The sequence below is a fragment of the Nematolebias whitei genome, chromosome 7 (genome assembly GCF_014905685.2).
Source record: "Nematolebias whitei isolate Nwh7 chromosome 7, NemWhi1, whole genome shotgun sequence".
Taxonomy (NCBI): domain Eukaryota; kingdom Metazoa; phylum Chordata; class Actinopteri; order Cyprinodontiformes; family Rivulidae; genus Nematolebias; species Nematolebias whitei.
Genome location: NC_056504.1, coordinates 45574781 through 45599916, shown reverse-complemented (window position 1 = coordinate 45599916; position 25136 = coordinate 45574781). Strand labels below are relative to the sequence as shown.

The 25136-nt window shown below is 36.9% G+C and overlaps 1 protein-coding gene across 1 annotated transcript in view; it reads left to right on the top strand.

Annotated features, from left to right (window-relative positions):
* igsf21a (immunoglobin superfamily, member 21a) overlaps positions 1 to 25136 on the top strand; it is an 86375-nt gene that overhangs the window by 10768 nt on the left and 50471 nt on the right. The window contains exon 4 of the mRNA XM_037679895.1: positions 3500 to 3618. Within this exon, the coding sequence (XP_037535823.1) occupies positions 3500 to 3618 (119 nt within the window). The remainder of the gene's footprint in view (positions 1 to 3499; positions 3619 to 25136) is intronic.

Sequence of the window (25136 nt, the reverse complement as noted above, 5' to 3'; positions counted from 1 at the left end):
TTTCTAAGCACAGTATACCCACTACAAAAATGTAGACTACACCACTGACCTTAACCTAACTCAGACCCTAAACCTAACCCCCAGACCCTAAACCTAAAGGCCCCCACATTCTCGGACATACTTCACTCCACGGAGATCCGTGCGTACTCGAGGTGGACTCAACGCAGACTCGAAGCGGACGTCCGCCAGCCATGTCTGTGCAAAGATCCATTTTTACGACCGCGTACTCTGTGTCGCATAATAAACTGCCTGACGACGGACTGTTTTGTATGTGACGCCAACCGCTCGCTGTGTTACGAGCAACCAGTCGCAAGGATGCACAGTGCGAATGCTGCTCTCTGTGCTGCGCTGACAGGTGTGCGGTGGCTGCCCTGGTGGTGAAGAAACGGGACTAAGCGCCCAACTAGCCCATCGAGCTTGCTTGAATCCATTCGAAAATATTCTAAACGTATCTCGCTGTCCATCATCTTCATGTCCATTGACGCCATGACTGAAATTGTGAGAAATTAAGGAATTTGTCACTAGAGAATTAAAATCTGTACGCTCGAGTATGAAGTCAACCGTCTGCGGACAGTACATGTGGAGTTCGCGCAGCTCAGCGAGTACGCACAGTACGCTCAAGTCTGTGTGAACCTTAACCCCCAGACCCTTTACTCTTAACCTAACCACGTGACCCTCGTATCAGTGCTAACAACATAATTATCAGCACTAACAACATACCTTTAAATAGGAGGTACAGGAGGGGCAGTCTGAGAGCAACCTAATGGGATAACAACTAATAACGGACCATTTAATGGGTGATAACATTTGAAGTGGGTGAACAAAAACTGTACAACTAAACATCATTACTTGTTTTAATACTTAAATTAAATCATAAAAAATACTATGTAGAGTATACTTACATCACTAATAATGGGAGTAATTGTCAAATTTTCATTTTCTACATAGATTTAAGGATTGAATTGTTTAGCGTAGTTTATTTAAACTGTTTTTTTTTTTTTGTTGTTGTTATTTCATTTACACCATCCAAAATGCTTTTATATATCAAGAAAAAAAAAACGTTTCTTTTTTATATGCTTGTTTGTTAATTTTTGGTTTGTTTTTGCTTTTTTGATTCTTTCAAACATAAAAAAAAAAAAAAAAGATGCAATGATCTTAAGACTGTATAAAGTGCACATGCAAACCAAAATAATAATCATAAAATATACATAAAGCTTGTGAAAGTTAAATTAGACGTTTGTATGTGTTTTAATTACCTCTTTATACAACAAACTAAAGTATTAAAAAAATGCTAGAAAGAAGCATGGAAGCTCAGGTGTAATAAAAATAAATAAATAAAAGATAAATCAATTTTATAATGTGTTTAAAAGGTGGCACATCCAGATGTTTGGTACTTGCTTTTTTTTTTTTAATTCATTTCAAAGAGCACAGAAATCTTACTGACTACTCAAGGTAAAGAAAGAAATGATGATTATTCTGGTAATTTCTGTGGGAAATCTAATTGTCAGCGTGTTGCCCAGCTTATCATCAAATCAGCATTCATTCAGGCTCACATGTCGTTTGAAGAAAAAAAATTAGACAAGCTATTTAAGGAAATTCCAAACATTGCTATTGTTGGCAGGAAATAGTATTCCCTTCATAAAAGACTTTGATGCTTTTAAGATGAAAATAACCCAATCCCCTGCTAAGAATGACAATGACCCCAAAATTAGTTATGGGGAGGTTAGGGCTGCTCTGAGAGCAGGTACACTCTCACTATAAATAGGAATGAATTTTATTTTATTTTATTTCTCTGAGACATAAAATGATCATTATGCTTAGAGGTTTGGGATTTTTACATTGATTAAAAATATAAACAGCAGAGGCCTTTTCAGTAGTAACAATGCGTCCTGAAAAGATGATGTAATGATTAGATTTTTTGACATTTCCAATTACCATACAAACCTTTATTGCTGCATCACACCTGCTAACCCTCTGTGCAGCAACATCTACATCCATGTTTGGCTTAAAATTTAAAACTGCCTTTTTTGAGTGCTGCACAATGTTGAAAATTATGACAAATCTTAAACACATTAAAAAAAAAGGTTTAGTGATTTTTCCTTCATTTAGTATTTGGCAGCATGATGGCTTAGTAGTAGCATTGTTGCTTCACTGCAAGAAGGTCCTGGGTTTAATCTTTGGGTTGGGACTTGGGTTTTTCTGTGTGGAGTTTCCATCTTATTCTCGTGTTTTTGTGGGTTTTCCACTGGGGTCTTCTGAGTACTTTATTTTCTCTTGCAGTCCGAAAACATGCCTGTTTAGGCTGCCTTTCCTTGCAATAGAGATATGTGATCTCAGTGGCATTATCTAATTAACTTAGGGTGAAATAAATACAGTAGTCCCTCTTTACTTTGTGGTTAATTTATCACGGACTTGCTCTATCACGTTTTTTCAAAATAAGATTGGACATGACGCACAATAGTCTTATTGATGAATGAGGTGTACGATCGGCATGAAATTTTTGTTCAACATAAATTATTTTAAATTATTTAGCACCTGCTGCACGTTTATGCAGCCCCCAGGTGCAGGAGAAGCTTCCTCCTGCAGCTGATCAGCTGTTCGTTCAGAGCGGAAAAGTGGGCGTGACAAAGCGCGCTTGCAGGTGGTGAGGCAGAGAGCTGAAATCATGACATTATGTGCTTATATATATATATATATATATATATATATATATATATATATATATATTATATGGGGGAGTGGTGGCACAGAGGTTAGAGAAGGTGGGCCTGTGATCGGAAGATCGCCGGTTCAAGCCCCGGTACCAACAACATCAAAAATGTGGGTGGGGTAGGTGAAGCACCCACACATACTCCCACCCTCATTCGTCCCACTGTGGGCCCTTGAGCAAGGCCCTTAACCCCCACCATCTGCTCCTCCGGGTGTCCTAGATAGCAGCTCTCTGCTCCACACAGAGGGCTGTGGTAGCTTGGTGTCTGTGGTTGCGTCAGGAAGGACATCCGGCATAAAAAAATAAAAAAATAAATAAATAAATAAATATATATATATATATATATATATATATATATATATATATATATATACTAAAATAAACAACTACTTACTACTTGTACTTCTATCCCTGCTTTGCAGTTTTTCACTTATCACATGGCTTCAGGGTATGAATCTTCGCGATTGACGAGAAAGTACTGTAAAATTGTACTTCTACAAAATAATAAATTCTACCTCACCAAGTGTGAAGACAATTGGCTGATCTATGTTTTTGTTTGTTTTATTATTATTTTTTTTTAATTACAAATATTTGTGCTGTTGTAAAATGATTCGAGTTTTATGTGTAGTTTTTAAAATATATTTTTTGTCCAGGTCAGTGCTTGTGTTATATATACTTTGTATATAGATATACTTTGTATATATCTATATCTCTATCTATATATATATATATTTATATATATGTATTTCAATTTATTATAACTTGCAGTGTTATTCTTGTGCTCTGCAGGCTCCCAGAAGTTCGAATCTCAGACAACGGGCCTTATGAATGTCACGTGGGCATCTATGACCGGGCAACAAGGGAAAAGGTCGTCTTGGCTTCAGGAAACGTTTTCCTCACAGTCATGTGTGAGTGTCATTCTTGCTGTATTATGCCTTTGTAACACACACAAAAAAAGTTATTTTAGAAGCCTCTTGTCTGATTGTGCTCATGAACATTTTAAGAGAAGCTGCTGCTGTGGAACATGATGTGCATGGAGACGGGCAGTTCAAAGACAGAAGGTCTTTTATAGTTTGACAAAGACAAAGGTGAACTTTCAAGCTACGTGCGGGGAGCTGTACGTGTTTCATTTGGTGGAACTGGTTTTATTCAACATGAATAAAATAATTCAAAGTCGTGTAAAGACAAGAAAAAAATTAAACAAAACTAAATACTGTTAAAGTGACATCTGCATGCAGATGCAAATCTCAGTCAACTCTTACATCTTTTGGTGGCTGTTTTCCCCCTTCTACATGAAAAAAAAAAATACTGTGTATAAAAGTTTGTGAGTTGGGCAAATAAAACTACTTCTGTTGATACTGATATTGAGCTGGAATAGTTTATAATGAAAGGCATGCTTGTCCTATGAACTTAGCAGAGATAAACTTTATTCCAAAACTAGAGGGTGGAATTTTCCCAACAGAGCACTTTACTCTCAGACTGCAGGTTTACTTGGGGTTACTATGGTTTCCAAAAGCATAATGGGAGGAAGATCTTTCATTTGCCAGGCTCCTCTCTTGTGGAACCAAGTTCCAGTTTCTGTCCGTAAGGGTGACACATTGTCCAGTTTGAAAACTGGGCTTAAGAAATCCTAAGTTAGTTGGCTTGGTTTCCTTATCCTATGCTTCTGTAACTTTAGACTACTGGAGGACAAAATGACCTCATTTCATCAATGGTTACAAATGCATACAAATGAATGGTTTGTATTTGTAATTATTCTTTCTTGTTCAGTTCCCTGAGACGACTTCTGTTGTAAATAAACTGGTTCTATTTTTTAAATTGATGAAACTTCAGAGCAAGATAACAGCAATGAAGTCCATCAAATGTATAAAATAAAAGTTAATTTATTGAGATGTGTTGTCTTGTTGCCTTTCACACATATTTATAGCTTCTTCTCAACTTACCTTTGTTTTTGTTTTTCTGTCCATTATCTAACTTGACTTTGATTTACTTAGAACATTATATTATATCACTTTTGCATTTGTTAATTCTCACAATATTTAATTTAGTCAAGAACAATGATGTTGTTTCAATCGTACAAGTTATTTTTTAGTCTTTCTAGCGATTTCTGCTCGGTTTGCATTGTGTGTGTAAAACTACTGGGCACTTTCCCATTACTGTAGGAGGGGCTTAAGTTCAGTAAACATTTTTTGGTGTTGAATGTGGGTGGGGAGACATGAACGACTTGTGATACTTGGTGCACTCCGCACAGTCGGGCCTTAAATCACCACAGCTAGAAAGAAGAATGGCTCCTGGCATTGTGGCTAATTGTAGCCTAAATTGAAACAGAATTATTCATAACCTATTAGAGTCTCAAGTTCAGCGGGAAATAAAGAAAATAGTTGAGAGGAGAGAGGAAGAAAAAGGGAGGGAAAGAAGTTAATTAATAGAAAACTGTACATGTGGAGTATTTAAATTTTTAAAGGGCTTCACAAATAAGAATTATAATTTTAATGAATCTCTTGCTAAGAAATTCAATCACCAATTTCATACAGACTAAAATCTGAACTCGGCACACCAGCAACTGTCCTTCACTCTATCAAACCTTGAAATGTCATTTAATTTTTAGTGCCCTGATAAATCATATGTTGATTTTATCAAGAGTGAGCTTATGAAGAAAACAACTGTCACAGTAATGCTATGATTTAAAAAGAACAAATCACTTTTTTGAAAATATTTCTGCAGTTGGAGTGTAAACGTAACTTTTTCTAACATTCAAAAGCAAGAAAATAAATGTTTGACTATGATGTAAACTTTACTGTGCATAAAATATCCTCTTTGCAACAACACCAATATGCTTTTGTTGCGATTAAGTCGATTAAATTTATTTATATAGAGCCAAGTCACAACAGAAGTCATCTCAGGGCACTGAACAGAAACATTCATATACATAAAAAGTAAGTTAAAAGCATTAATTATGTGAGGAGCAGACTGCTTTGAGTTTAACTTCACCGTAGAACTCTCATCTTGAGCGAGCGCGAAGGCGACAGTGGAAAGGAAAAACTCCCTCATGAGGAAGAAACCTTTAGCAGAACCAGGCTCAGGACAAGCGGACATCTGCTTTGACCGGCTGAGTTTGGGAGGAACAGATACACAATGGCAGGTCAAGAATCACATGTTAAGATAGAAATAGAATCAAATGAAAACTATTCAGTTTTAACAATTTTTTTTTGAAGAAATTAGGTCAATTTGTCCTCTAGTAATCTAAGTCTATAGGAGTATAACAAGCCAACCCTAACTGTAGGATTTATCAAAAAGGAAAGTCTTAAGTCCAGTTTTAAAACTAGACCAGTGGTGTAGTCTACACGATACGTGGGTATACATAGTATGCCCACTAGAAAAGTTTAAGAATTTCAGTATACCCATTTAAAATTGCCCAATGATACATGACATATTATAAGGCACGTGCCATTGATATGTTAAATGGTAGTTTAACGCTTCCGTAACAATCTGTATACAGTGCTTGCTTATTACATTCGCTTATCCAGCAAATTATTGTATAATTAATATGTCTGATCTTAATACTTAGTACAAAGTTTGTTGTACATTTATTCAGAGAATAAGAGAAAATTGCAAATGTTCAATATGCTTAAAAATCAAAATAAATTGACAATTCCATTATACTAACCTGTGTACTTTGGATTCTAAGCACAGTATACCTACTACAAAAATGTAGACTACACCACTGAACTAGACAAGGTGTCAGCCTCACGGACAGAAACTGGAATTTGGTTCCACAAGAGAGGAGCCTGATAACTAAAAGATCTTCCTCCCATTCTGCTTTTGGAAACACTAGGAATCACAAGTAAGCCTGCAGTCTGAGAGTGAAGTGCTCTGTTAGGTTAATATGGAGCAATAAGATCTGTAATATAAGATGGAGCTAGGTTGTTGAGAGCTTTGTAGGTTAGAAGTTTTGAATTCAGTTCTGGATTAGACATGGAGCCAGTGGAGAGAAGCTCCAGTTAAGACTCTGGCAGTAGCATTTTGGATTAAGTGAAGACTTTTTAAAGAAGTATTTGGACACCTAGATAGCGAACCATTGCAACAGTCCAGATTACTAAATAAATAAATAAATAAGCAGCACCATTACAGACCCATCACACTGTCATTTTGTCATCAAGTATCACGTTTGTTCAGTTTCATCACCCAAGTTGACTAAACTGTGTTTCTCTGTTCCTGTAGAGGAACCCATTGACACAAAGCTGAACGGTAATTCATGCTGAGACCTGCAGCTGATTTTAAAGTTTGAAGCTAAGATCTGAAGTGAAAGGTTAAGCATGAGAAGCTCATTATGGGGAAATGATGAAGTAAGCTGATGGACAGAACCCTTATTGGATGTATTGAATTTACTGTCTAACCACTGTCGGTTTCAGTCTGCTGAGGCTTCGTCCAACAACAGGTTGGCACATTCAGCGCAGAAATACAACTCATCCGTCCACTCACCATCATTTTTTCACTTAGGTTTTTGTGATTAACATATTAGGTTTAAACAAGAATTAACAAAATATATTACTATTTTTATATATTATATACTTTATTTAGATGTTTTATGATCAGTGGTCAAAGTAAGCTTTTAGAGAAATGTATTTGTAAAAATTAACTACAATATCATCGGGGTTTTTTGTTGTTGTTGTTGTTGTTTGTATTTACAAAGCAGGTGGAAGTTTACTGACAATGGAGATGAGAACATTAAATGTAATTTGGAAAGATCATGAAGTTTATTTATGTATTTGTGTGATATGTTTTAAAGTAACCAACAGTACAGCCCGGGGTAATTATACTCAACAATTTTTTGAAAATATCAAATCAAATATCAAAATATCAATATCAACAAAATATGTGGACCTGTCTGCATGACATGCTTCATCTTACGCTCTGAATCTGTGACCCCCCCCCCCCCCCACACACACACACACACACACATTAAAACTGTTACGAGATCTCACTAAATTACATTTTAATTGTGTAAATGTTTATGAAGCATTCACACTATTGTGATCTATTTTTACGCCGTACGTTTTTTGGCATTCCACAATTTCATTGTTGTTTCAACAAATTACATATAAATCAAGACGTTCAGCTCTTTCAGGACAATCCTGCTATGACTTTTTGGTATTGGTGCAACTTTAGCTTTTAGAAATATTTAGCCTGCCATTTGTTTTCTCATTAAAAAAAAATGAATTGAGCTCATTTTTCATCCTTTAAATTTTTAGATCTGTTTACATTTTACTGTTCCTTTCACATTTTGTGTCAGTTCTGTTTCTTTCAGCTTCCTTGTGCAAATGGAAACCTTTTCAGCTACTTTCAGCTAATTGCAGCTGTTTTGTGCTCATTTCAGCTTCTTTCTGCTAACTACAACACTTTTTGTTTCTTATAACTTCCATCCATCATCTTTACATGCTTCTTCTTTTTTGGGTCGCAGGGGATGCTGGTGCCCATGTCCAGCAATCACTGTGCGAGAGGCAGGGGACACCCTGGACGTTTCTCTAGTCCATCACAGGGACACATGGAGACAAACGAGACAAACAACCATTCACTCTCTCACTCACACCTAGGAACAATTTAGAGTTACCAATCAGTCTAACATGAATGTTTTTGGTCTGTGGGAGGAAACCAGAGCACCCGGGGAAAACCCACGCATGCACAGAGAGAACATGCAAACTCCACCCAGAAGGCCCCCGGACCGGGATTAGATCTGGCGACTTCTCGCTGAGAGGCAACCGCTCTACCAACTGAGCCACCGTGCTGCCTCCTTCCAACTTCTTTCTGCTAATTTCAGCTTGTTATGAGCCATTTGGCTTATTTCTACCAGTTTCAGCTTTTTATGCCGTTTCAGCTACTATTTAGCAGTTTTTATGGTAATTTTAGCTTTTTCAACTAATTCCACATTTTTGTACTCATTTAAACTTTTTTCAACCTAATTCTGCAGTAATGCTCTCTCCACTTCCTTCTTGTCATTTCAGCTTATTTCTGATTTTTTTTTTAGCTACTATCCGGCTGTTTTTTTCTAATGTCAGCTTGTTTCCGATAATTTCTCCTTTTTGTGCTCATTTCTGCTTTTTTCAGCCTAACTTGGCGAACATCCATTCTTTCTGCTTCCTTATGCTAATTTAAGCTTGTTCTACTGTTTCAGCTACCTTTTTAGAAACTGTCTAGCTATTATCAGCTGTTGTCAGATAAATTCAAGTTTTTCTTGGTAATTCCTGCTACTTTCAACCCAATTAACTTATTTCTGCTCCTTTCAGCTTTTTTCAGCTAACTTCAGCTGGGGTTTTTTGCTAATTCAGCTACTATTTACCCGGGGTTATTTTTGTTGCTAATTTTAGTTTTTTCAGTTAATTCCATGTTTTTTTATTTTTTTTATTTTTAGCTCATTTCAGCTTTTTTCCATTTCCTTCTCATAGGTTAAGCTTATCCTTTCTGGTTACTTTTTAGATGTTTTTAGATAATTGTAGCTTTTTTTTTTGCTAATTTGCTAATCTTTGTGCTAATTTCTAATTATTTAAATCTAATTCATCAAATATGTCTTCTTTCTGCTTTAATCTGATATTTTAGTCTTGTTCTTTCATTTCAGCTTCAATTCAGCTTTTTTTAATTTATTTTTTTGTAACTAATTTTAGCTGTTTTTCTGTAAGTTCTTCTGCAATAGCATTCGCACTGCATTTTCACAGGAAATGCAATTTCTCTAGTTTTTTATCTATTTTTCTTTGCCTCCAGTGTCCCTTTCAGCTCTCAGTAGATATTTATTTTTCACATGGCTGCAAATTTGTCTCTATAGGGCGATAATTTATGTCTTTAGGAGGGATGAATTAATTTCTACAACTTTGCTGTGGTCAAGATGTGGTCATTATTTGTTAGTACCTGCTGTGATTGCTGTGTGACATTGCATCAACTATAATAAAATGGTATTTGTCCCCCCACAACAAGCCTGACCTTGGGAAGCCAGCACCTGGTTGATGTATGCACTGTCCGAGTCACCTCAGCCTGTTCTGTTGTCGTCTGTATCAAATGACTGTTAGGTTGTGACTTTTTTAGCTTAATGAAGAGCACCTTAGTAACCATGCATTTAAACATCTTGTCACGTAATTTAAGAATTTCTTTCATCTAACCTTTTGTGAGGCATGAGGATGTAATTTAAAGCATGCCCTTCATGAGCTGGCAGGGTTGTTATTTATAACCTTAAGAAACAGAGATGAGCACTAAGGTGAAGAGAGACTTAATTGCTTTCTCATCCCATATAACTGGGATTTGCTTCAATAATGGAGGTACAACTTTAATTAAGCACTATGTACTTTCAGGTGGCTGTTTAGAAATGGGTGGGATTAATGGTGTATGGATGAAGCCCTGAGACAACAACGACTGCAAACGCTGCAATTTTGAGTACAGGAAGACTTGAGGGACTGTGTGCTAATGCATGCATGCCACATTTTGTAATTACGTGTAGAAGAAGCTGTTTGGTTGACAGGGTTTGATGGATTTGAGGGGATTGTTTCCTGATTTGAGGGACGTAGAGATGATCATTACTTCCGCACCTATAATGATTCAAACACAAGGATGGCAGATTCATCAAACTCAACTGTTCTCAGAAGTGGCTGGTATACTATTTTTATGAGTTCACCTTAGATTATTAAAATATATATTTGTCTATTATTAATCTATTAAGTCTGCTCCTGCTCATCCAGTTTAATGTCCAATATCAGCAACAATAAAAACTCAAAAATGTATTTAATTCAGAAAACATATTGACCTTTAATGCATTGACTTTTGTGCATGTGCTGTATAGCTTTATCACTTTCTGTCTTGTTGATAACAAAAATTACATACAGGGGCTATTTCTCCTGAGAAATAATGTCTGGCTGTAAGTCTTACAGTGGTTTTTATTTCATGAAGGATTCAGCTTTATGGACTAAAAGCAGCTGAAATCCACCCCCAAACTGTGTCTTGAGGCAGAATGAATGGGGAAATATTAATTCAAAAAACAGATGAATTATTAAATGTGTATCTTGAGCTACGCCACAGGGTTGTAATTGAAGAAAAAAAAAAAAACATCAACACCATGGGATTTCCTCAAAGATACACAACATGGACCTGATGGAAAAGTAAATCACTTTTTCCATGCAAAAACGTCATCCCCTCAAATGTATAAATCAGTCTTTTTTTTTTTTTTTGTTTGTTTACTTGATGTTACGTATTCAGAAAATCAAAGTGTGAAATTTATTTAACAACTGCAGAATTTGAAACTTCCATTGGTCAAACTGTGAAATGTGTTGCTGCTAGCTTACATTTAATTAGCTTGAACTGGGCAGTGGCAGAAAATTGAAATCATTTTTGGAGTCAAACTGTATCTCATTTGAGGCTGCATTATGGACACGCCATTTTTACCCTCTAGCTCATGCGGTGCCTCATTCTGTTGACATTCGCCAGGCGCTCATCAGCAGGGTGGCTGACGCATGCCAAGGCGGTAGCTTCATAAGCAAGCCTGTTTTCATAGCCTGAAATTTACTACAACAAACAAAAAAGCAGCGAGCGTCAGAAGGTTGCATCATACCGTCTGCTCATATTCTGCACACTAACAGAACCTAAGGAGGAAAATTCTGGTCTGACAAAGTTTACCAGTTTGGACTACGATGAGTTAAAATGTATCGATCTGTTTTTTTTATTTATTTTATTTTAGCTTCTGCTTCTTAACTTCATTATTTGGCCATTTTTACCGTAAAGTGCTTCACTGTTAAATGTATTTTCTTGCACATCTAAATAGACGCTTGTGCTTCAACTACCATACGGCTGCATTGTTAGAGCACTTTTAAAGATGTGCTGAGTATGTACGTCTGTCTGTGATATTAAGAAGTGTTGACTATATCCCATAATAATAACCTTTGCCTGTCTGTAATGAATACACAATTTTGATGCCCTTCAGCAGACGTCTATCCATCCATCCACACATCCATTATCTTTACCCACTTCTTCCTTTTCGGGCAGGGGTCGCTGTGCCCATGTCCAGCTATCCATGTAGGGGACACCCTGGACAGGTCGCAAGTCCATCACAGGGACACATAGAGACAAATGAGACAGCCATGCACTCTCTCATTCACACCTACAGACAATTTAGACATATAATTTTAATTCAATTCAGTTTTTCAATTCAGTTTATTTATAAAGCACCAATTAATAATAATTAAAAATAATAATAATAATGCATTTTATTTGTTAGCGCCTTTCAAGACACCCAAGGACACGTCATAAAATTTAAAATACAAAATAAAACACAAAATAAAACAATACAAATGGCTATAAAAACACTAAATCAAGAAGAAAATAACAAAAAAATAAAGTGAGAAGGCTAACTTGAACAGATGAGTTTTGAGTTGTGATTTGAAGGTTTGAAGGGAGTCAGTATTATGGATGTCTGGGGGAAGAGCGTTCCAGAGTTGGGGAGCATAGCGAGAAAAGGCTCTGGGTCCCATGGTGCTGAGGCGGACGAGAGGCACGTTGAGGTGGATGGAAGAGGAAGAACGAAGGGAGCGTGAATGGGTGATAATATGCAGGAGATGGGACAGATAGGGAGGGGCGAGGTTATGGATGGCCTTGAATGTGTACAGCAGGATTTTAAATTGAATTCTGAAAGTGACTGGAAGCCAGTGAAGTTGCTGTAAAACTGGGGTGATGTGGTGAAATGAGGGGGTTTTGGTATCGATGCGGGCAGCTGAATTTTGAATGAAGCTTACGGAGTAATTTTTTGTGGCAAACCAAATAGGAGAGAGTTGCAGTAATCAATTTGAGAAATGGCCAAACTATGGACCAAGATGGAAGCAGAGGGAGAGGGATGGACGGAGACGGTTGATGTTTCCAAGGTGGAAGTATGCACACCGGGTGATATTATTGATGTGAGAGTGAAAAGAGAGAGTGCTGTCAAGAATGACACCCAGAATCTTAACATGAAGGGAGGGAGAAATCATGGAGCTGTGAGGGGAAAACTGTTGACTTTAGATATGGTGGATTTAGTGCCGATGAGTAGAAACTCTGTTTTATCACTGTTTAATTTAAGGAAGTTAGATGTAAATCAGGATTTAATTTCAGCTAAGCAGGAAGTGAAGGAGGAAGGAGGAAGTGAAGAATTAGGTGCAGTGGATAAGAAGAGCTGGGTGTTGTCGGCAAAACAATGAAAGTGAATGTTAAATTTACGGAAGCTATTGCCAAGTGGGAGAAGGTAGATGATGAAAAGAAGGGCCCCCAGGACAGAGCCTTGGGGCACACCTGGAGTGACGGAGGAGGAGTGGGAACTGAATGTTTTAAGTTGGATGAACTGAGTGCGGCCAGAGAGTTATGACTGAAACCAAGCGAGGGGTGTATGGGTGATGCCAATGGATGAAAGTCTGTGGAGGAGGATGTTATGGGAGATGGTATCAAACGCCACACTGATATCGAGGAGGATGAAAAGAAAAATTAAACCAGAATCTGCTGCCATGAGAAGAGTGTTAGTGATTATTAACAAAGTTGTCTCAGGGACCTTTTTACAGAAACATTCACATACATAGAAAAGTCAATTAGTATAGTTCTCTATCTAAAGAAGTCAAAACAAAAAAGAACAAAACAGAGGTGTACATCCAGATATAGTTCTATAATTCTGTGTTTCCCAAACTTCTAGGTGCCTAACCCACAAAAATATTGTGACAAAGGCTAATGAACTCAGCCATAACCATGCAAAAATGCAAAAACTTCTAATCCAATAAAACATGGGCATAATACCTAACATCATCCCCATATATATGTATAATTTTAGAGCCTGACTGATATATCAGTAAGGCCACTATTTTAGGCTGATATATGAATTTGGGGACGCATCAGTATTGGTGATAATTGTCCATTTATGTGCCGATATAAACACTTCTAATTTTCACCCCTAATATGCTGGGAACGAGCTGTGTCCTTACTTGCACAAGGCAAAAATGTACATTGTATCCAGCAGAGGGCACACGTGGACTACTTTCAAGTCATGGTCACTTTAACTTTCAGCACAGCCGAAACTGCGAGCAATACTGTGTAGCATATTTTGATGAACAGAACATGGTAAGTTTATTGTAACTGATTTGTAAAATAAATAAAAAAAAATCAACAATAATAATTCACTTTAATCCTCCAACCTGTTTGTCATAAACTGCGTGCCTCTCAAGTTAGCAAGCTAACATTTCAATAACCTAGCATAGGCTATTACCTTGAAAAACTTTAGCCAAAATAAATCTAACGTAAAATATATCAGTAATAGTAGCGTTATCTTTGTCTTCTTCAATGAAATGCATTGTTGGCCTGAAATCTTTCCTTCTCTGCAAAGAAAAAATAAACGCTGCTGCCGTCAATACGTCAATATGTCGACATGCTGCTGTTCGGCGTAATGTTTTTATGCTACTAGTGCTTAGTGTATATTTAGTTTATGTTTTTCTGAGTTATCTTATTACTATTTTTCCTTTACATTTTTTTGTTGGATGTAACTGGGACCCTGTGTACATAGTTTTGTTCCACGACATGTACCACTTGGGGTGTGAATGACAAATAAAGAACCTTGAATCCTTAATGAGACATTCACCATATGTGACTGACTGTTTAAACAATGTACAGGGAAAGGCATTTCTTTCTTTAATTTATATTTTTGTAACACACTTGATAACTTTATGGTGAGTAGTGGAGGATAGAAAATGTGAGCACACGTTAGGAAGGCAATTTCAAGACTTCAAGTGTTAAAACGGGTTTAAAAGCAGCCGTTTACTTAGATTCTTTGGTGTGGACAAAGCTCAAAAATGTTCAACTAGTATTGTATATTGGTTATAGGCATAAGCCTTCCCCTCCCAGTATTGGTATCAATGAAAGCCAAAACTTCCACTGCTCTCAAATTGGGAAATGGAAATTTCCCACTTTAGAAATAGTGGAAATTTCCATTTCCCACTTTGTGTTTTTGATTCGCATCGGTGTCCAAACCCTGACTTTTGGAACCACTGTTCTTTATTGTGCAGCGCATGCTGCTACCACCTAAAGTCAGTGACTTGTAACAAATGCAGTATTGGTCAAGTCAAGGCTGTAATTAGCAGAAAGTGAAATGTTGTAGAATTGTCATTTAAATGCAAATAGTATTTGGTGCCACTTTCTGCATATCAGCCTTTTTTTAAAAGCACTACACAAAACACAGAAGTGTGCATTTTCAAAAACTTCAGTCTTTAAGCCAAAGCTTTTAAAGTAACGCTGTCATGTCTTTCATGATGTGGCCCTTTCTGTTTTTGTGAAGTGCTTCCACGCTGCTGTGTGTTTGATGCTGAACACAATGCCTTTCCATTGTCTCCTCGTGGTTTTATGTACGCTGTGAAGTCCAAGCTTTATTCCATTCACTTTTACTCACTAAAGATGACTTCATAACTTGCTGTGCTCAGCTCGCCATTAAGCTCCCTCATTTTAAGTGTTGCTGGTAGAAGATGTGACAGAGAAGAAATGTCTTTGCCTCCCTAGAGACAAGCTACTGACTGTATCAAAGGATGAGAACCTCTTTCTTTCCTGAATTTTAACTTGCTTGATCATTTTTGTCTAACATGCTAGTATAATTTTGGGTTTCAACTATTTTTTATTTTTTTTTTGTATTCTCTTTGCAAGTTTCACAAAGTTACCATGCAGGGTTACTTTTGTTCCGTAAAAAAATGTAAAAAGAACGTCATGTAAAGTTACATACAAGTTATCTTTTAAGAAAATAGTTTAGGAAGACTGTACCTGAAAATTTTCAGTGTAAAAAGAGCCAGACAGAGTACAGTAGTCCCTCATTTATTATGGGGTTACGTTCCAGAGACCCACGCAATAGGTGAAAATCCACAAAGTAAGATGTTGTATTCATTTTAGTATTTATATATAGTAAGGCTTTACAAACCCTTCCCACACTCAAGCAATGTTCTTAACAATGTTCTAAACTTTTAAACTTACGTAATTTTAACAAGATACGTATATGTACCGTGCAGTACTGCAACATTTTATCTGGGTACTCACCAGTGAAGACCAGCTATGCAGATTCCTTCTTCACAATCGTCTTATTGTGGGAAGTAGCCGCCCTCTTTGTGGTCTTGTTGAAAGTCACTGCTGCCGTAGATCTAATATTCTGCTCGTCCTTCTTGATATAGCAAACCGTAGATTTGTTGATCCCATAATGGCAGCCAACAGCCCTTCCTTCAACATGTCGAGAAGCTCCACCATCTTTTTTTATGGTAAGCATCTTTCTCTGGAGCTTGCTGCCTGAAACCTTAGAAGGTGCAGAACGTTCGGATTGCATCGTAAGGCTTGAAATGAAATCAGTCTCTTATGAAATTTTCACAAAAGAGCAGAGCGAAAGAAAGAAGACAGACTGATGCTACGACCACTGAGCCAATCAGCGCCCGGGATACAGAGCACAATGCTCTGGTTGGTGGCCTTCCATCAATCAGTCAATCGTGGGTCGTGTACAATTTTACATTGAAAACCCACAAAAACGTGAGTCCACGGAATTCGTACAGCGTAGCAGCGAAGGACTAGTGTAATAAATTTAATTGATTCTTATTATAGATTATCATACTAAGTATAAATTAGGATTTTTTTTTTACTTTTCTTGATACAATGGTGAGATATTTTGTAAGATTAGGGGAAAATCATCTGATTGCTTCTTGTTATATTTACATAACGTGTGCAATAACGGTCAATCAGGTCATCTGGACAGTTTCTTTTTTTGTGGAAAGACTTTTCGCCCTCTTTCTGGAGGATGGTTATCTTAGCTTCATCAGTTTGAGGAGTTATCAATTATCTTGTCACCAGCAAACTGGTTGGTCCACTAAAAGAGTGTACTGCTTAGTGGGAAAAACAGTTTACTTGGGATTCCTCAGACTGATGAAGCCTTCCGGATAGCGGGTGAAATGTCTTCCCACAAAAAAAAACTGTCCAGATGACCTGATTGAACATTATTGGATTTTATACCTGGATGATTGAGCATGAACTTTGATTTGTAACGTGTTATAATCCTTTTCATGTACTAAACCATCAAAATGCATTTTATGATTTATTTAAAATAGACAGCAACATGTTGTCAAGTACTTCACAAGCTATTCAAGAAAAACACATCCAGAGACAATACATAGTTCACAGTACTAAGAAGACCTTAGATTACATAATTTACTTTTGTACTAATGAGGCCTCTTGCTATTAAATAATAATGAACAGATCATTTTTAACATTTTCATGTTAGGTTCAAGCCATCCCATCATGGATGAGGTTTAATTATGTCATTTATTTAGTTAATCTTTCCATGGAGCTGAGCACCTTCACTGTGGTCCTGACTGTTTGAGATTTGACATTCATCTGTGCTTTTGCACAAAGGACCGTGAGACAGGCAATACATTTAAAAGGGAAAGAGAAAATACAGGTTTAGGATGCTCTGAAAGCAACCTCTGGGTATGGATCGAATGGATTTCTTCTCCATGTTTCCATTTTTTTGGAACTTGAATAGGAATCAGAGCAAAGGGAACCGAACGAAGAATGGAAACTCATAGTATACTGGGACCCTGATAATACTTAAGAGAATATAAAAAAATCTAGAGGAAGAGTATTCAACATTTTACATCAATTTTGTAAAAGTCTATCAAAAAATGAATTTGTTTTGAAATGCAGTTTATTTCTTATGATTCCTCACCTAAAGTTGAATTTGTATTCTAAACGCCGTTGGTCAATAAATTTGGAAATTCATGTTTTACAGCGGTGCAAGGACAACAAGCAAATGTCCTTGCACCGCTGAACTTTATAAATTCATTCAGTAAATCAGCACACAGGTCTGTAATAACTTAAGTATCTGAAAACCAAATAACTTTGACGTGTCTGCCTCAAATTTATTCATAAAAATGATCATTTGGACATAACTGATATAGTGACAATAAGTAACCTTCAGAGTTACACAGACATGATGTCATAAAAACACAGAGTACGAGTTGCACTGAATATTAAAACAACAAAAAAAAACTCTAGTCCAATTTAAAAAAAAAAAAAGTATTTAAAATGTGTCAAAGGTTTTAGAATCAGTGTGAAATTGTTATTGATCATATGGTTCATTATTATAAAAACGAAGAAAACAAAAAAGTGCTTGTAAATAAAATTTACATTTGAAAAAAGTTTGTACCTTGGTTTCATATTTAGGTTATTGTTGGCTTTGTTTGTATATTAGTAAATGCATTATAAAATGACGACAACAACAATAACAGCAACAATAATAATGAGGACAACAATAATGACGATGATGATAATAATAATGAGTATCATATTAAAACTTATGAAATTTGAGTTACTGAAACCGCAGATATTTACTTAACTTAGGAAAGAGCTATTATAAAGGACATTATTTAACTCAATTTTGTCTCACTATTATTTATGTTTTTTTTTGTCTTTTTTTTTTTTTTACTTAGAAATAATTGTACTGTTAGGACCTTCCTAAAAGCCTTCCAAAGGTTTTGTACAAGGATTTAATAATATCTTCTTAAGCTTGGTCCACATAAAATGTTTTGTTGCATTTTTTTGAAGAAAACCATAAGTAAAAATCATAGTCAGTTTTTTATATATATATATATATTTCATTTTATTTTATTGTTTAAAGAGAGACAACAAAAGATGACAGCATCTCTGCGGCATGTAAGTATCAAACAGAAATCAAATAAACAGCTGTGTAAAATAAGTCAAATGCTGGATTTAACGAGCAGGAAAAATTGTGGTTTTGACAAATGAATTACAAAAACAAAATCGTAAATAATAAAAACTAATCTGAGCTTAAAACGTAAAATAACAGGCAATCACGAAAAGTATAATGAAGATATCACTAAGATGTGAGAAGACCTTCTATATTTTTACCAATAATCACAATTACTGAAGCGGCTGCAGATGATTTACCAGAACAGCTGGAGAAATGGCAGCCAGAGACGAGAAGCTGAAATAAGTTAAAATTATGGCAAAAATCAAACAAACTTGGAGACAGATTGAGAACAAGAACAGAGGACACAAAAGTTAGTTTTTTGAGGGGTGGGGACATGAAGTCAAGGTGATATTATCTGAAACACAACCAAAACCTACAAAGCATGAGAGTCCACTGCTTTGACCTTGATAGCACAACAATTACACCAATCAGTCACAGCAAACTGCCTGCCTAATTTTGTCTAGTTTCCCCCCGGTGCTGCCAAAACAGCTCTGACGTTTTAGGACAAGGACGCTGAGCCTTTGGGGATGCACTGTGGTGTCTGGCACCAGGACATTGGCAGGAGTTCCTCAGGGATGGTAGGTTGGAGCCACTGTATATGGACTGTTAGGACACATTGTCCAAATAGGAAGCCATACCAAAGTGCTCTTACTATTTATGAGTGCATCATATCCAATACTCTGTTTTTCTACCTTTATAAAACTGCAATAAATGTGAAGGAAAAAAACCAACGTAAATGTTTAGTCTGCCAAAAAACGCATTCACAACCACCAATTTTGTATATTGCTTTGAACCTTATGATTTCTCTGGGTAATTAGGATAGCCTTTTCTTTCTCCTTCCCCTTCAGACTTGACATATACAGCTCCTTGGTGGCTAGTCCATCTGCTGTGGGACTTTGTATCTCTGCTTCTTGTCACTAAGCATAATTCCATGTGACTATGAACGTGTGTTTGGAGAAACATGCTGCAGAGAGATTCAGGGACCGATTCAGCTTGTTTTTTTTCATTCAACCTTTATTTATACACGTAAGTCTCATTGAGTCACGAGGACTCATTTTCAAGAGAGACCTGTTTCAAACAAAACCACAGATGAGGTAGATGACAGTAAAAAGCCATAAAATGCATATAAAACGAAGAGTAAATAAAAGTAGTGATATGAAACAAAAAGACAAAAACAAGCTACATCATGAAACGGGGTAAAATACTAAAAACAGGAACATGTCTGCATTGATTTTTGCATTGAACTTAGCAATTGTTTAAAATTCCTTAAAGGGGTCAAGGTCGAGAGCTTCAGATCTTTTTGCAAGGTGTTCCAGAATACAGCAGCGGAATAAGAGAAGGCCTTTTTGCCGAATTCACCCGCACTGAGGGGGCGCTGCAGGTAATTATGTCTTGAGCGTGCATGCTGTAGCTGCACTGATGAAGTGACATGTAGGAGATACAGTATATGAAGGCAGCAGACCAAAGAGTGATTCACAGGTGAAAATATACCAGTGTGAGAGTCTGCGTGAAGTTATTAATGATCATTTGACCAGTGAATACAGGGTGCAGTGATGGGTACGGTAGTTACAGCCAGTTATGAATCTTAGCACGCCATGATAGACAGCATCCAACATCTGCAAGGTGCTTGCAGGAGCGTTCATGTAATGTCACCGTAGTCAGTGGAGGGAAGGAAAGTAGCAGTTACAAGGCGTTTCCTAGCGTTCAGAGATAAAGATCTATTTCTGAAAAAGAAACGCAATTTTAATTTCAATTTCTTTATAAGTTTTCGACACGAGGCTTAAAAGAGAGATGTGCATCGACCAAAATTCCCAAGTATTTGTAAGAATCGACAAACTCAATAGCAACGCATATGTTCATATTTAACATGCATATGTGACATGTATATTATTCATGGATGCACATGTTGAACTAGAATCAAACATGGCTAACATGCTTTTAGCTACACTGGTATAGTACTGCATTTTGTGAACTAGCTTCCAAATGTAGGGCAACTTCCAGTCACCTAATGGTTTTTTTTTAGCACCTTTGCTTGAAACAAAGTTGTTCATTGTTGTCACATAACTCACAATACATCATCATTCCCTCCAAATATTGTCAAGAATATACTTGACTGACTTTCCCAACCTCAAGATACATGATATTACACACCAGGGAGCAGTTTAAGAATGAGAAATCATTATTTTTTTTTATTTTTATTTTTTAAATCTGCAAGTACAAACAACCCCAGAACTAACACAAAGCAGCCATCACCATGGATAAGCTTTGTTTTCACAGAGAACAAAGATTACAATGGCTTGAGTGCCAAAGTGGTCGATGGCGCTGCTGCAGCACCTGCCAATTTTCACATCATATTTAACGACTTGGTCAATGTTCATTACAGTCTTGCTGGCATAACATTTGCACTGGCATGGGCTGAAGTGGGCAGGTGTCACTCATGTGGGAACGTGAAAATCTTTGCTGAAGTTCCAAATTTAGAAATGTGTTTACACTGAAATGTAATGAGTAAATAATGTGACTAATTACATAGAGTTTAAACAGAAATAAATACAAAAATATATAGATGAAAATAGTGTGAAGGGGCTGTGTGATATTACTTATTGACGGTTCACAGTGAAGATAAAAGAGAAGCACTTTCAGACAAAAAAAGAACAAAGTCTATGATAATATTAGGATAACAAAACAATGCTGAAATGTTAAAACTCAGGGAAGACTAACGTCAATACGAAAAAGGGCTTAAAATCATGTGACTGCTGGTCTTTCAGTTACATTTCTGCTTTAAAGTTTGGGAAACCATTAGCCCTAAATAATATAATAATTGTAAATATAGTTATTAGCATTTTTTTTTTCATTCCACCTTTATTTACATATACAAGCTCATTGAGCCACAAGGACTCATTTATAAGAGGAGCCTATTCCAGACAGGAAATAACAGTAAATAACAATAACAGCAATGCTGCTATTGCTAGTATCATTCAGCCCTCTGTGAATAGCAAATGGCCATCATGGCACTAAACAACTGTTAAGCGGATGGTCCTCCTTTATCATGTGAACTGTTGGTTCTGGATGTCACCAACAAACTGGTTGATATGAGAAGGTGCTTTTTATGAGACTGCGTTTATTGCAGCTCCTCAGGCTGACAAAATCTTTTGGATAAAAGATGAAACGTTTCAACAATTTTTTTTAAATTTTATTTTAATTTTTTGAATCTGTCCAGAGGACCTGACTTAACTTTGTTAGATGTAATAAATAGTGTTTTAATACAATCAAAGTAATGACAGGCACATGTAAGCAGCTCTAAAGCATTTATTAAGTTATCAGTATGATCCCGATAGAGCTTTATTTATTATTATTATTTTTTTTTTTACAATCATGTAGCACACAGCTGTGGCATGGATGCAATTCAATATTTTGACTTTATTTTTTTTTTTAATGAATGTGGATTTCACTCTATGCTTTTGTTTGGAAATCTACAAAGTCACTAAAAAGCACTTTTAATACAATAGTTACAACTGACTAAATGGATTATTCATGCATTATGTTCCATTTTAACTGTATGCATAAGTAATGGGAGGCAAAAGACAACACAGCTGCTGATACATGACCAGCAGGAGTCAGGATTCTCTTTTTAATCACTTGGGCTGCATGTTTTTACTAGATGCAATATTGTGAAGTAGATCTGCATATTTTCAACGCTAAGAAATAGCTAAGTTGATGTACTTCCATCAGAACAGAAGTTCCTCAGATGTCACGTCATTTGATATTTTTCCATGAACCCATTTGTCATGGAGCCATATAAAGCCTTGGTGACATGTTTCCACCACAACCTCTCTGCAGCACAGCTGAGGTCCTGTTTAGTGAGAATGTTAGTTACACAGAACCATCAGAGAGGTCCAAAGACGTCACTGGAAGAAGCTCTTTTCATTGGATGACGCATCTATTATGGGGACAGATCAACTGAATGCAACACGCAGAGCCAGCCTGTAAATATCAGTCTCCACTGTTGACTGCATACGTGCAATAAATAAATATTAAAAACTGACAGTTGACATTAAAGAATAATGATTGGTCAAAACTTGTGTGTTTTGTCTATATACTTGGAGCGGTTAGAAAATGTCTTTTTTTGTTCAGACTTGCAGCTTCCTTGGATGGAACTAGTGATGGCTAGGCTGCACAGAAATCTGTTGGAATCAGTCTCCCCACCATCACAGACATCTACACCTCCAGATGCAGGAAGAGGGCCACCTGCATCATGAAGGACCCCACCCACCCAGCACACACACTTTTTGCCCCACTCCCCTCAGGAAGGAGGTTAAGGAGCATTAAGTGTAGAACCACTAGACTGAGGAACAGCTTCTACCCTGAGGCTGTTAGACTCATGAATATCTAACTAGAATAATCACTGTGAAAAACCATATCATGTTGCTGCTGATCTGTTTCATGTTGCTGCTGATCTGTTTCAATGTTGATGTGTTCATGCGTGCACATCTGCTCACAGACTCATGTTCATGTTTGTGCTGATGTTCAATTTTTTATGTTATGAGTGCTTAGTGTATATTTAGTTGATGTTTTTCTTAGTTCATATCTTAGATGTTATTACTGTTTTTCTTAGACATTTTATTGTTTGATGTAACTGGGACCCCGTGTACATAATTTCGCTCCACCACATGTACCACATGAGGTGCGAATGACAATAAAGAAACTCTGACTCTGACTCTGACTCTGATGAGATATTTTCTCCATGAACAGCTGCGTGTCTGTGTCTGGAATCAGAGCTTTGAGCAGAACTCAGCTTCAAGTTTAAAATCTCTATACTTTAATCTATTTTTCATCCATCCATCCATCATCTTCCGCTTGTTCCGAAGTCGGGTCACGGGGGCAGCAGCTTGAGCAGGGAAGTCCAGACATCTCTTTCCACAGCCACCTCTTCCAGCTCTTCTGTGACGACTCCCAGGCGTTCACAGGCCAACTGAGAGACGTCGTCTCTCCAGCGTGTCCTGGGTCTTCCCCGGGGTCTACTCCCAGTCGGACATGCCCAAAGCACCTCCCTAGGGAGGCGTCCAGGAAGCATCTTTACCAGATGCCCGAACCACCTCAACTGGCTCCTCTCGATGTGGTGGAGCAGTGGTTCTACTTTGAGTCGCTCCAGATAACTGAACTTCTCACCCTATCTCTAAGGGAGAGTCCAGCTACCCTGCAGAGGGAACTCATTTCAACTGCCTGTATCCATGACCTCATTCTTTCGGTCACTACCCAGAGTTTGTGACCATAGGTGAGGGTAGGAACGTAGACCGAGAGCTTCACCTTACAGCTCAGCTCCCTCTTCACCACAACGGACCGGCACAGACTCCGCAATACTGCAGACGCTGCTGCACCAATCCTTCTGTCAAGCTCACGCTCTATTCTTCCCTCACTCATGGAGGTTTTGTTCACGAGTATTCTATTTTCATGTATGCATTTTATTTAGTTGTTTTTCCAATCACTTTCTTTTTTAATTGATTTGAGCTAAATGATTTGTGTCCCCTCGCTGCTCCTTCATGTCCAAAACTCTACTGGCAAAACAGCAAGATGTGTTAAATAAAAAAAAGAAAGGATGGGAAAGACTATTTATATTTTGTTACTTCAGTGCCTAAAAATGTTCTCAAATGACAGTCAAACAGTGGACTGTATTTTTTTACACTTTTTACTGAGAAAAATATTGAACTTTTTGTAATCAGTGGGTTGGATTTTTTTATTCTTATATATTGACAAGTGTATTGAATAGTGACAAAGAACTGAGGACCAGAGCCAGCGTTCTCCTCATTTTTCACCAAGTAGTTTTAGACACTTTTACAAAAGACAGCTGGAAATAATGAATATGCTGCTGCGACAGTTTATCAAAGACAAATTTACTCTCCTCCTTTGCTGGTAGCATCCTCACAGTGCTGACAGTTATGTTGCATTATCAGCAGGGCTCGCTCGCCGTGTGAGTTTAAAATGCAACATTAACAATGTTTCTAACTGAGTTCACAGCTGGAAGGTGACTGAGATATTTATTATCTGCAGTATACATTTATTGATTTTACATCCAGACCCTGTGCTTTGCTGAAATGACTTTAGCTCTGTTAGCAGTGCAAGCGCATCTCGGAATAAAAAGCACTTCATTTTTGAACAAATTTGAAACCTAATTTTGTGCATGTGGTTATTGATCTATTCATTTACGTCTGAGTGGTTTGACATTTTGAAATTGCATATTTATTCCCACTTTGCTGACTTAAACTGAAAGATCACTGTGACTTTTAATTGTAACAAGACGGATATTGGAAGCTGAATTATTCTGAAATGTTTATATTTCTTCTGACAGATGTGCTGTTTATGTATGATATGCACGAGACCAACAGATTGGTTATTTTTATTTATTATTTTTTTCATTTTACAATATCTGTAAATTTAGCAGAAATTCATGGGGACTAAATGGCTTGACACAATGTATATGATTTGTGTTTTTTTAGGAAGTTGATAATGGCTAGCGTTGAATAACGTTCCTGTGAGAAATCAATCGACTGATGGTTATACCATCTGTGAAATGATAAATATAGCAGTAAAGTAAGATGTCAAATGGTCTCAGCATAACTATATATATATATATATATATATATATATATATATATATATATATAT